General features: G+C 40.5%; 1 protein-coding gene across 2 annotated transcripts in view; it reads left to right on the top strand.

Annotated features, from left to right (window-relative positions):
- The first annotated feature begins 9,896 nt into the window (after positions 1–9,896).
- The window catches only part of LOC139532552 (transmembrane protein 131-like), a 31,359-nt gene continuing 28,328 nt past the window's right edge, over positions 9,897–12,927 (top strand). The window contains exons 1-3 of one of the 2 annotated variants that reach the window (XM_071330311.1): positions 9,897–10,102; positions 11,286–11,347; positions 12,572–12,612. In XM_071330311.1, the coding sequence (XP_071186412.1) occupies positions 9,979–10,102; positions 11,286–11,347; positions 12,572–12,612 (227 nt within the window). In that variant the 5' untranslated portion in view covers positions 9,897–9,978. The remainder of the gene's footprint in view (positions 10,103–11,285; positions 11,348–12,571; positions 12,613–12,927) is intronic. The other variant, XM_071330310.1, reaches the window with a different exon arrangement.

Here is a 12,927-nt window from a genome sequence, read left to right as displayed (position 1 = left end):
AACTAGCCCTGGGAGACAAGCAGAAACACAAGAGTATTGATCATTCACAATTACTCAACAATATCTTGGGAAACTCTAAATCTGGACTTCTAAAACAGCACACACCTTGGCACCAGAAGCATTAAGTTGTAGAATGCTGGGACAGCTACTATTGTCAGCCATTGGTAGTACATATCTGTGGCGGGGTCAATGATCCACACTTCTTTACTGAAATAAACATAAAACACAAAGATTTTTCCTGTTAATTTATAATCCGTTTTTTTGGTTTATAAATATAAGACATCCATATAACCATAGAAACTGAATATATTTACGGGGGATCCGGTTTCTTGTCATCCGGTTTCTTATCAGGTGGCTTCGGGGGATCTGGCTTCTTCTCATCCTTCTTCTCGTCTTTTTTGCTGAACACATTATTTTTCCACACATCATTTTATCAATCTCAATGAAGCGTGTACTAACTACAGCACAGCACACTATTATACAAGGGGAAATAAGAGGATTATCTATAGCGGGTGTAATCAACCAAGCCTCGTTTGACCATCCTGATCTCGCAAGCTTACATTCTGTTTTCTATATGAAGCAGAGATGCTGGTGGGAGGAGAGGACGGGCTCATTGTAATGGCTGGAATGGAATAAATGGAATGGAGTTAAACATGTGGTTTCCATATGTTTGATGTGTTTGATACCGTTCCATTTATTCCCTTCCAGCCATTAAAATGAGCCCGTCCTCCTATAGCTCCTCCCACCAGCCTCCACTGATATGAAGTGAAAAGAAACAAAAGCGCAGCAGTCTGGATGGTGGATCAGGCTAATCAACTGAACTAACGTCACTCTTACACATTTGTTTGGTGATACTGGATTGTAATGTTCATGGAGGGTGTTATTTGGTTTCAATTAGATTTTCCATTGCATGAAACAATGTGCAATGATTTATCAAGACCAGAGGGGGGCAGCGTGCTGCTGTCGGGTCAAGAGAGTAGCGACAGGTCTCTTGGCTTTCTACTGGTATTTCTTTGTCATTTGTCATTCTTTGTCCTCCAGTATGACATTTAGAAAAACAAATATGTGTCTGATCACAATTATGTAACACAAAATACTTTGGAGAGTGACGGGTGGCAACAAAACCATATACAGCTATTCATTTACAAGAATTTTGCTACACCCGCAATAACATCTTCTAAATATGTGTGTGTGAGCAATAACATTTGATTTGATTAGATTAGTTACTACCTACATAGTAAATGAAAGGTTCTGAATACTTATGGAAATGTGATATTTCAATTTTTTATTTGTTATAAAACCACAAAAATGTCTAAAAACCTGTTTTTGCCTTGTCATTATGGGGTAGTGTGTGTAGATTGATGAGGGGGAAAAAAACTACATACATTTTAGAATAAAAAGTTTTAACGTAACAAAATGTGGAAAAAGTCAAGGGGTCTGAATACTATCTGAACGCTATAGTTGGTCCACTTACTCATCCTTGTTGTTGCAGTTGTTCATATTGTATCCTGCAAGGGGCCATTGACCATTGCTTGAACAAATATATAAATACACGCGTTAGCTTCAATTCTAAGTAGCTATTTCATTTCATAATAATAATAATTGCAACATGAGAGAAAGAGAAATTTTGCGAAACACACACACACACACACACACACACACACACACACACACACACACACACACACACACACACACACACACACACACACACACACACACACACACACACACACACACACACACACACACACACACACACACACACACACACACACACAGGAACTCACTTCCTCTTGCGGACTTGGTCAGAGAGTCTGGTGTTGGACATGCTCTCTGCCCTCCAGGCCTCTCTGAACTCTGTGTGTGACTTCATGATTGAGTCTAAAGGAAGGGCATCTGAGGGCTGACTACTGTGAGATGACCAGCCCTTTACCAACACCATGAAGCGAGACAGCCTGAGAGAAATGCGTTGTAATGTTGTTCAAACAATGTTCAAACATTGAGAAAACAACTAGACATGCATTATAAAACAATGAGAAACAACCATACATGCATTATAAAACAATGAGAAACAACCATACACACATTATAAATTATGAAGGATCAAAAAAACAAAGTCTGTTGACTTATTTCCATTCTAGTCCTTGAAATGAGCATAAATGTAAATAATGATATGGAAAAAAGACATCTGCACTGACCTGGACATGCCTCCTGTCCCCGTGAAGGAGGGGTCCAGTTGGTCCTCATGGCTGCAGCGTAGAGAGGACACCAGGAAGAGAGTGAGGCCTCCACCAGGCTAAAAATATACACTGAAATTGTACTAGCTTGGGACGTGTCAACGTTTGTGTTTCCTGTGTTTGGAGTGTCACTACACTGCAATAAATCATAATCACACAGAACGCTTACTGGCATTCAAAAATGGAGTCTGTGTGTTGTTGGCTCTTCAAAGTAAAAGCTTTCAAATCCTAAGCTAAACCCAAGCTGGTAAAATCCTGTAAATTTCTTACCTGCTGCCACTCTCAATCTGGTCCAGGTTGTCGGGGGTGTTAACCGAACAGCGGCCGTGGCTGGGATAAGACTGCTCCGTGCTGATCTTAGGCATCTTGGTTCACTCTATGGTCCCCAATGCATCAGGCAGGTGGACTGCTGTGAACAGAACAGAATAGTGAGGATACATTAGAGTATGAGTATATGTAGAGTATATGTAGGGTTTGATTATTTACATTGTTCACAGTCTCACAAGTAAGAACAACTGTTTGTTAAATATTAAATATACCTACAACTATAACAGAGACATTTCAATGTTGAAGCCTAGAAATTGAGGCTACAATGTTCATATCAGTAGTTATTTACCCCCACATTTTATAGTAATGTATCACAACTTTATAAAGTGTATGACTATGATTCAACTATCTATTCTAGGACAACTCTAGGTCTAGGATGACTCTGTGACTCTCCTAGAGGGGAGAAGCGTGAATAGGGATTTTAAGGGATGGTGAACCATATGTCTCACTGTGGATTTAGAAGGGATTTTTACAGACTTAACAATGGTCTGAGTAGCTGTTCTAGAATAAGGAATGGTTGAGTCTTAAATGTCACACAGGATCAACTCCCCACACTGTCTTCTAAGAAACAAGTGTTTAAAATAAGCTCTTGGAAGGGCAAATTGTTGTATCTTTGAATAGGTTTCAGAGATTACATCTATCTACAGATATTCACCTACACTGAGCGTACAAAACGTTAGGAACACTTGCTCTTTTCATGACAAAGTCTGAACAGGTGAATCCAGGTGAAAGCTATGATCCCTTATTGATGTCACTTGTTAAATCCACTTCAATCAGTGTAGATGATGGGGAGAAGACGGGTTAAAGAAGGATTTTTAAGCCTTGAGACGATTGAGACATGGATTGTGTATGTGTGCCATTCAGAGGGTGAATGGGAAAGACAAAAGATTGAAGTGCCTTTGAATGGGGTATGGTAGTAGGTGCCAGGCGCACCGGTTTGTGTCAACTACTGTAACGTTGCTGGGTTTTTCACTCTCAGCAGTTTCCTGTGTGTATCAAGAATGGTCCACCACCCAAAGGACATCCAGCCAACTTGACACAACTGTGGGAGGCATTGGAGTCAACATGGGCCAGCATCCCTGTGGAACGCTTTCGACACCTTGTAGAGTCCATGCCTCGACGAATTGAGGCTGTTCTGAGGGCAAAAGGGGGTGCAACTCAATATTAGGAAGGTGTTCCTAATGTTTTGTACACTCAATGGCTGTATTATTTAATGACATATTCGTATTTTTGTGTGTGTGTGTCATTCCCTTTTTATTTGGATACTGTCTTTGTGAATGGACTCATAAATCATTTTCACAATTTAAATTCATCCAAAATCTCACTTCATATAGACTGATTCACGATTTTTATGAATCTACATTATATTGATGAATGTGTGTTGGACCGTACTGACAAATAGATTTGATTAATAACAACAACAAAAAACAAAAATGTGATCTAAAAAATAAGATTTTTCTTGTTGGTCCACAACCACAATGCACGCAAGTGCATTACAGACTCCCACTGAAGTAAGTCATGCTTTGCTTTCCAAAGCGTTACATGCAAATGGTTTGGTGTATTGACATGACCTTCCCATAGTATGCCGTGTGTGATGTCTTTGAATGGCCCTGTCTGAACCTCAAATTGATCAATTAAATGAAACACGAGATTAGAGAAAGAATACTGATACAGTAGTAAGGCATGATTGTATTGTTCTGCGCAACATGTTTTATTTGAAATTAAAGAAAAAAAATATTGAAATGGAATATGTATTCGTACTTATTTTTAAAATGTCAAATAACGGATTAACACGCATTCAATCTAACATTTTACAACCTGCATGCAAGGAATAATTAATTCATTCATTAATCCACACATTTTACAACACTTTCGGGTAGGCTACATCTCTACTGTTAAGAATTACGAAGGAGACTGAATTAAATCCAATTGATTGACCTTTCCCCTTTCAGAATGTTTGATGTTTCCAATGTTTCAAATGTATCTATAATTTATGTCAACATGTCTTTATGGTTGATTATACATTATTTCAGCAGCTGGTGATAATAAAAAAAATATTCCAAAAAGGTTAGAATAAGGCCTACATCCTAGGTGTACTTTTTTTCATTACATTTTCAAACTTTGAGTTAATTCATTGTGACTTAATTTAGTTGTTTAGTTCATCCTATTTTTAACACAGTAGTCTGCTTAAATGTGATCTAATCAGAACGTCCTCACAAATTGCTTTACCAAGTAGCCATAGATGCATGGATCTATCCTTCATTGTTGGTCCCGATTAAATTTAGTCTATACGAAAACATTTTATCTAGCTATAACATTTGATGAATCCTATATTATTTGCAACAATACAGATAAATCAGTTATTTCTTTAGACTACCACACAATTTGTGCAAATCTCTAGTCTAAATGTACCTGAATATAGTTTAGGGAAGGATAGTCCTCAAGCAAATGTCTTCGTCAAAGGAACTCTCGATGTGATATAATCCCATGTTTTCCTCCTTCGCTTCATAGGCTACACAAACGTTTTCAAATCATTAATTCCTCGGTAGACACGGCCTTACATTACTTTCAAATGATATACTACTGGACACAACGATTTGGAATTATATTTCAGCACCCAGGCCAACGGACAGCTCCCCCTGTGTGCTTTATTACCCAAGCAGCCTTCTTTAAACCGTAACGCACTTCCGTCACCTTCATGAACAGTCATTAACTGCTTGGGGGGCAGAAGAGAGAGAAGGGAGGGGTCTGTGAGCGCCACCGCTTGTTGCGAAGTGAAGTTTCTACAACTTTTAACGACTACCACATAAGGGCAGTATTCATTTAGTGTCGGAATTTTTGCCATTAGCCTACAGTTAGGTAAGATAGTACTTGTTCAGGTGGTGAAGTCATATCATTTATCATTAGATGTTATCTGAAATAAAGGGTTGTAGTGCAACAGAGTCCTTGCAATGAGCCCTAAATATCAGTCACCCCTGGACCAGATGTCAGCTCTTCCACCAGGTTCGACTAAACAAGGTTCAGACCAGTCTGCCATAAGTGCATGATCATGAGAGCATATTAAGAAGGGAGACGGATTTACTCTTTGGCCCCAGTGAATAATAGAGCAGGAGTCAGAAGGATGAGATTAACTGGGGCTTAAAGAGGCTAAAAAGCTCTACATTAGAAATGTAGAGCATAGCTCATACTCACCCCCTCTCCCTGTCTTCTTGAAAATGAGTCCCTAGACTCCCACTTACCAACACTGCTCCTCCGTTGGGACTGAAAGAGGTGCTATGTGTTGCTCCTTACCTGCATAATAACAGATAACAAGAAACGTCCCCTAACGGATTGGATAAGTGATCGAAATATGGCGTAAATTCCACCTAGCCTATCAGAGGGCAAGGTGAAAATATTATAATATTTCAGACACCTATCCCCTCCATTCATATCTACACAAGTGTCTTGTGGGTAGTGGGTCGGGGTCGATTTAGGACTGGGTGATTCGTATTGTGTCGTATCAGGCAGGTAGTTTACCTACAGTTTACAAATATAGGAAGAGCCACGTGCCCTTTTCTGCCCTTAGCTTGGTAGGACACGGTTGGCGCTTTTCTTTCTTTCCTTCAGCACAGCCTGGGCCATGAGCTCTTGTGAGATGTCACCGATGTTCAGAATGTCTCACCCACTAGGCTACTCTACTGCATGGCCACAGAGGCCCCACCCACCTGGGAAAAGAGGAGAAGACACAGGGGAAATCCTCCTTCTGTAGAACAGAAGCTCTAATCTTAGATGTAAGACTCCAGCATGTCCCTAGATCCACTAATGTGTTTCCCTGGTCCAAGTGTTAAGTCAGTGCTTGTCATGACGGACTTAAAGGAACCGCAGAGGCACCCGAATGAACGTGAGAGTAAAGCAATTAATTCGTTGTTCAGACAGTGTTTCTCCACTACCACAGCTATAAATACTTATCAAGGGCTCAGAAATAAACATTGAATTAACAGTCATTAATAAAAGGCTAATTCTGTCCAACAACAATTCCAGAAACTGCATAACCTGTCCTGTTGGTTGTGAGATGTAGCTGTTTACTGGCCATACAACGTTAGATAACGGGCCAGAAAAGTGATTGTGTGACTGGGGGACATGCATTCGTACCAGGCACCCTTTTCAAGTAGTAGACTAAATCTACACTGATATAATATTAGAGGCATAGATGGAGGTTCAGAGTCCATAGACTGAAATTGTCTCGAAGTCTTTTTGTTTGTGTTTTATTTGTCTTTACGTTTGAACCTTGTGTACTCCAAAAGCCTCCTTGTGGCCAGACTGCAGTCACTGTGGGATTAGTACTTACAAAGGAGATTGCCTCTAATCTTTTGATGGTATTTGGACGTTCACGAGAGAGGCAATGACAACTGCAGTCAGTTGGGAAGAAGTTAACAAGAAGAGTCTTCAGGGTGTTCTTCAGGGTCTCCCACAGTACAGTTTATCAAGATATCCAAATGTATCCTAATATGGAGGAGCCACTTCCTTTTCTGTCACATGAGAAATAATTGATCTTGTGAGATTGTGTGTGTAACCATGATACCAATGATTCACTCCATCCTAGGCGTCATTGTCAATGTGCTGAGGGATCAATTAAAAATCTCTTTGTGCTGGAATAAACAGGCCAATTCAAATCATACACTGCTGTCCTGGAGCATTTCCTAGTATGACCTGGAGCATTTCCTAGTATTTCCATATATTCCAGTTTATTAGGTACACCCATCTAGTACCGGGTTGGACCCCTCTGCCTCCAGAACAGCCTGAATTATTTGGGGCTTGGAAACATTGCTCAATGGGACCTAATGTGTGCAAGGAAGACATTCCCCAAACCATTACACCACTGCCACCAGCCTGTAATGTTGACACCAGGCAGGATGAGCGATGAACTCATGCTGTTATTCGCCAAATCCAGATTCTGCCATCAACATGACGCAACAGGAACTGGGATTTGTCGGACCAGGCAATGCTTTTCCACTCCTCAATTGTCCAGTGTTGTTGATAGCGTGCCCACTGGGGCTGCTTCTTCTTGTTTTTAGCTGATAGGAGTGGAACCAGGTGTGTGACAAGAACCGAGGAGTTGTGCGTTCCGAGATGCCTGTACTGCGCCTTTATTTTTCTGTTTGTGGCCCGCCTGTTAGCTTGCACGATTCTTGCTATTCTCCTTTGACCTTCCATCAACAAGTTATTTTCCCCCACAGGACTGCCGCTGACTGGATGTTTTTTGTTTCTCGCACCCTTCTCGGTAAATCCTAGACACTGTCGTGTTTAAAAGCCCAGGAGGCCGGCCGTTTCTGACATACTGGAACTGGTGCGCCTGGCACTGATGATCATACCATGCTCAAAGTTTCTTAGGTCACTAGTTTTGCCCATTCTACGTTCAATCGAACAGTAACTGAATGCCTCGATGCCTGTCTGCCTGCTTTTTATAGCAAGCCACACCCGCGTGTCTCACTGTCTATAGAAGCCAACCATTTTCGTGAATGGGGTGGTGTACGTAATAAACATCCCTACACATGGGCTACGCACATAAGACCCCATATGTGTTAACTAAGCCACACATTCAAAGACTCACAAAGGACACACATCAGGGAACTAAGACATTCATAGTAAAGTCTCTGTATAATACCCCAGATATAATAATAATAATACATTTGATTTGGTAGACACCTTTCAGGACACTCATGGACATCTTACATTAAAATGCCTACATCAAATCTAATGCATATCCTCAGCCAGATCTAGACAGGACTGTTAACATGAGAGGATGTAAATAGGGATTAGTGAAGAGGGCATGGCTTTTCCTTTGGGTTTCTTCATATTATCTCATAGGCTTAATCCACTTTTGCAGGTTTGGTAAAATGGAAAGACCCACAGGTAGGTCAGGGGTGGCCAACCGTCCTCCTGGAGAGCTACAGTACTGGGTGTCTGTAAAACAACAACCATTTGTTAGATATTGTGCTTCATTGTTGGCTCACCTATTTATTTATTTTAACATTTTATACAGATGACTGGTCATAAAGTTTAACATTTGTGGCATAATATAAATTATTTTGATGAACAAAACATTTTAGCTTTTTTTCACTGAGGATCAATCAAATTCATAATCTGTTATCTACATAATCTGTTATCTACTTGCCCTGTGTTGTAAAGCCTAACCCATCACCATCCGGTATGTCTCCAGCAGTGGAGGCTGCTGAGAGACATATAATAATAACTGGAATGGAGCATAATGGCTGGAATGGAATGAATGGTATCAAACACTGTTTGATACCATTCCAGTCACTCAATTCCAGCCATTGTTATGAGCCGTCCTCCCTTCAGCAACCTCCACTGGTCTCTAGGCAGTTGTTTATTTTATTGTGTTGTGGGTAAACGCAACAATAATTGCTAAACCCATGTGCATTTCTAATTGCTTAACCATCTTTCGCTTCACTCCATTCACTCCACTGGGTCCCTGATCTGCCCTACTAACTGTGCAGTTGTCAAGGTAGAGGAACACCTTTGTGTCCCGGGGGGCCTGTATTACCTCCCCTAGGACACAGCACTAGGGCATATGGACCTTGCACGGAAAACAATTGGCCATATATCAGCAAAACAAATTGAATGTCTGCATGCTGATTGTTGCTCCCTTCAAATAAACTCAGGGAAGGAGTCACACATGATATGAGGTACATTTACTTAGTGTATTAAAGTGTGTCATACATTATAACTTGGATTTGATGGTGTCATTGGGTTATGGTGTCATTTGGGTCATACAAATATATTGTGAGTGTGTTTTTCCCCATTCTCGCTAACCTTATTTTGGGATATTGAAATTTGAGTGAGAAATTATGTAGCATTGCTGCCCTCTGGAGTTGAAATGTATTATTCCACTTGATTTTCACCCATCAATTTAATTAATGAAACGCAAAGCGTAAGGATGATTATCAGATATTCATAATTGATTAGTAATGCCTGACCTGTGTCTATAAATTCCTGTCTGTCATGTGAACTGATAGAGATGGTGGCTGCTAATAGAATAAAGACACGTTATACATAGCGCCTGTCTAGTCTTAACTAAACGTTAAACATTTAACTCCTATAATTTAAAAAAAGAGAGAAATCTATGAAGTTTGGAACTGCTGATAAAAAATATTATGTATGAACATGGAACATAACTTGTATGACTGTTGCATGTGAAATAGAAAATAGAAATGAAGGATGTAAAAACACTAAAACGTGTGATAAGGTCGAGGGGCAAAGACCAAAGTATTTGTTCTTGTGCTGTTGCCAAGTGCCAACTGCACCGTTCACAGTGTCCACAAAGTTTCCTCGTGTCACTGCTTGCCAGTTCTTGCGCTCAATGTTTATAGCTAGGAGCACACGATCATAGTGATGCAGTCAGAGCAGAAGAATGGCGCAAGCAGAAAGAACACCGAGTTTCCTTCACTTGCCAGTGAGGGGAAAAACGTCTTGTTTCGGATATCTTCGGGTTTTATTTTTTGCACTTTTTCATATAGCTCAGGCAAATAAACAAGGTTTGTATTTTTAGTTGTCATTTTTTTCGCTACATTTAGCCAGCAAGTGTACTATTGCTAGCTAGCCAGCTTAGCTACCGTTAACGACATAACGTTAGCCTGTGTTCAAGACTAGAGCCAAGGTGTCCAGTGATTGAGGGGGGTGTCGGCTTGTATTTGGACTTAGTAAAGGACATGGCTCAATAGCTAAATGTAATACTTGGTTGCATTATGACCAAACTAGTTATCTAATATATTCACACATTCCTAACCAGTCCAGTCGCTTCTTTAACGTGTCGGTAACGTCGTTAGCCAAGCTAGCTAAAGTGGCCTTTGAGATTTCAAGCGGTAACGGTAGCTAACTAACGTAGCTAGCTCAATTGTTTTGCTAGCTCCAGTCATGTTTCACTGAATAGCCTGAATTTAGGTTGCTTACGTAATCATTTTGGATATCTATCGCTAGTCCTGAGTAACTTGTCATCAACCTTCACGTAGCTAACGTTAGTGCTTGTCACACTGGTTTAGCTGTTCTTTTAAACCAGGAAATAAGTGGTATTTTTTAGTTTGTCAAGACCGACAAGTTCAAGTTCATTTATTTGTCATTTACATATAAGCTACACATGATATACATCATGGACTGGAGTACAGTGCAACGAAATGATTACTCATCATAGGTGTGTTTATTTAGCAGGTTTGCGTTTTTTCTTAGTGGTTTGCTTTGCTAACAAGCTATCTAGCTAGCTATCCTAGTAACGTTATGTTTCATACAGTCAGAATTAAGCCCATTCCTCACTAGGATTCAACATCACAGTAGCTAGCTAGATGGCTACAGTTGTTTAGGGAAGCATTCGTTTCCTAGTACACCTTCCCATATCCAATGAACTGTAACTTTGAAAAACAAAAATGTAGCCTATAGCTAGGGCAAAAAGGAGAACTGTCTCCACCAGCAGTTTCAATGTGTGAAGCAGTAGTGGGTTGAGTTTAAATGCCACAGTTGAAATGCTTCCTGTCTGGCTGTTTCCTGCATTGCTGAACATAATCATGACATGTTTAAGGAATGCACTGAAAATAATAGCAGAGACATGGATATTTTCATCTGTTTTCTGCTCTGTTTACAGTTGTCAAGTCAACTCTGACACATCCTGCAGAATGTAATTATGGGTGGGGGTCTTTTAATAACTGTTGACAAATTGTGTCTCCACAGCATTCATCCAATCAGACACAATCTTAGAGGTACTTCACTTTGGTGAGGGAGGCCTCTTGCAGGTAAGACACTGTTTCCTTACACTCCCCTCCTAGCGACCACAGACAGGCACATGACCCTCCCTATACAACATGCACAGCTGAACACACTATCACGCTACTCTGTAGTTACTCAGTAAACACAAGGTGAATAGCAGCCTGTGAAATCAAATATAATCGCTGTAAAAATTAAGATGAGGTCACTATCTTCTCAAAGGTGTAACTTTCACTTTCTCTGCTATATGTATTTTTACCCACATAGTCTGTGGTTAGCGTTTATCAGGTGTCCTTGGTTGTGTGCTGTTCACTGTTTCAGATGAGACAAATGACAGACAGGACTTCTGTGAGATGTGCAAAAGGACATTATTGACAGTGATACTACCCAGATATCATAGTTTACAAACATGTCACTGTTATAGAGGCTAGCTAGCTCTGGTCGGCCCGGCGGGGTCAGCACATCTTTGTATCCACTGTCCATCCCACATGTCACTGCTCTGAAAGTCAGTCACCCCTCCTCTCTCCACCACTGTTCACCTGAGCACCTGTGCTGATTGGCCTTAACAGAGCAGTTGAGGGCTCAACTCATTTAAACCCCCTGTGGAGTGTTTGCATAATAGATAAACATCCCCTCTTTATGATCAAATAGGCCCAGAATTGCAAAAAAGTTGAGGGAATGGTAAGAAACAACAGGTAGACTGCCACCACTTCACAGGTTAAATGGTTCTAGATGAACAAGGGCAGTAGTTGTGTAAATAGAGATGCTGCATAAACATGGCCACGGCCCGTTTGATTGAAGGAGGTCCATAGTCAGAGACGTTAAGCTTTTGCAGGTTTTGATGCTTGAATCACTGTAGTGCAAAATATGATTTTTCAATTAGCAGTGAGTTGGATATAGAGTTAATACAGCACATTCTGAATCCAATGCAAATTGGGCACCAGTGTTGGGTTCAATTGATGGGTGTCAGACAAGGCCTTTGTGGTGGAAACACATCAGTTTGACTGCTGTTATAAAACAAAATGACATCATGTCAGTACTGCTCAAATTTGCATACACCAGCACGTCTTACTTATTTGCCTACGACTTTTTGCATCTAGACCTGGTTTGTTTGTTCTGATGATATCATTAGGAGTGGGGTAACTTTCTTTTTGTTCCTACATTTTGAGCCGTGTCATATCAGACTAGAGCTATGAAGATCGCCTGCTGCTCATCTGATGGTTACCTGACAAGGATTTTTCTTTGTTTTACAGATAGAGCCTGACCTTCACCTGGGTTCATATCATCAAAAAAGGTATGATGTATATTTTTTTATTATCTTTGAATGCACCTATGACTGTCTCTGAGAGAACTATATTTGTTGTTGCAGGCCACAATGACTGTAAACACTTAATTCATTAAACGTCCTTATGTAACACCAGTTGTACCTAGATAGATAGATAGACTCTAAATGGGAGGGTAAACCCTGGCATTAGAATCACATCTCTACTCAGCTTATCTATGCCTGAGTTTTTATGGCTGCTAGCCAATTCCATATGTAGCGGCTTGGGTTCGTTGGAGACTGATCCTCCGGTTGCCACACCTTGTTCTCATTTCCATCAACATAGTC

This window comes from Salvelinus alpinus, chromosome 10 (genome assembly GCF_045679555.1).
Source record: "Salvelinus alpinus chromosome 10, SLU_Salpinus.1, whole genome shotgun sequence".
Lineage (NCBI taxonomy): Eukaryota > Metazoa > Chordata > Actinopteri > Salmoniformes > Salmonidae > Salvelinus > Salvelinus alpinus.
The sequence above is the reverse complement of the archived record's forward strand: the minus strand, read 5'-3'. Positions and strand labels throughout refer to the sequence as shown.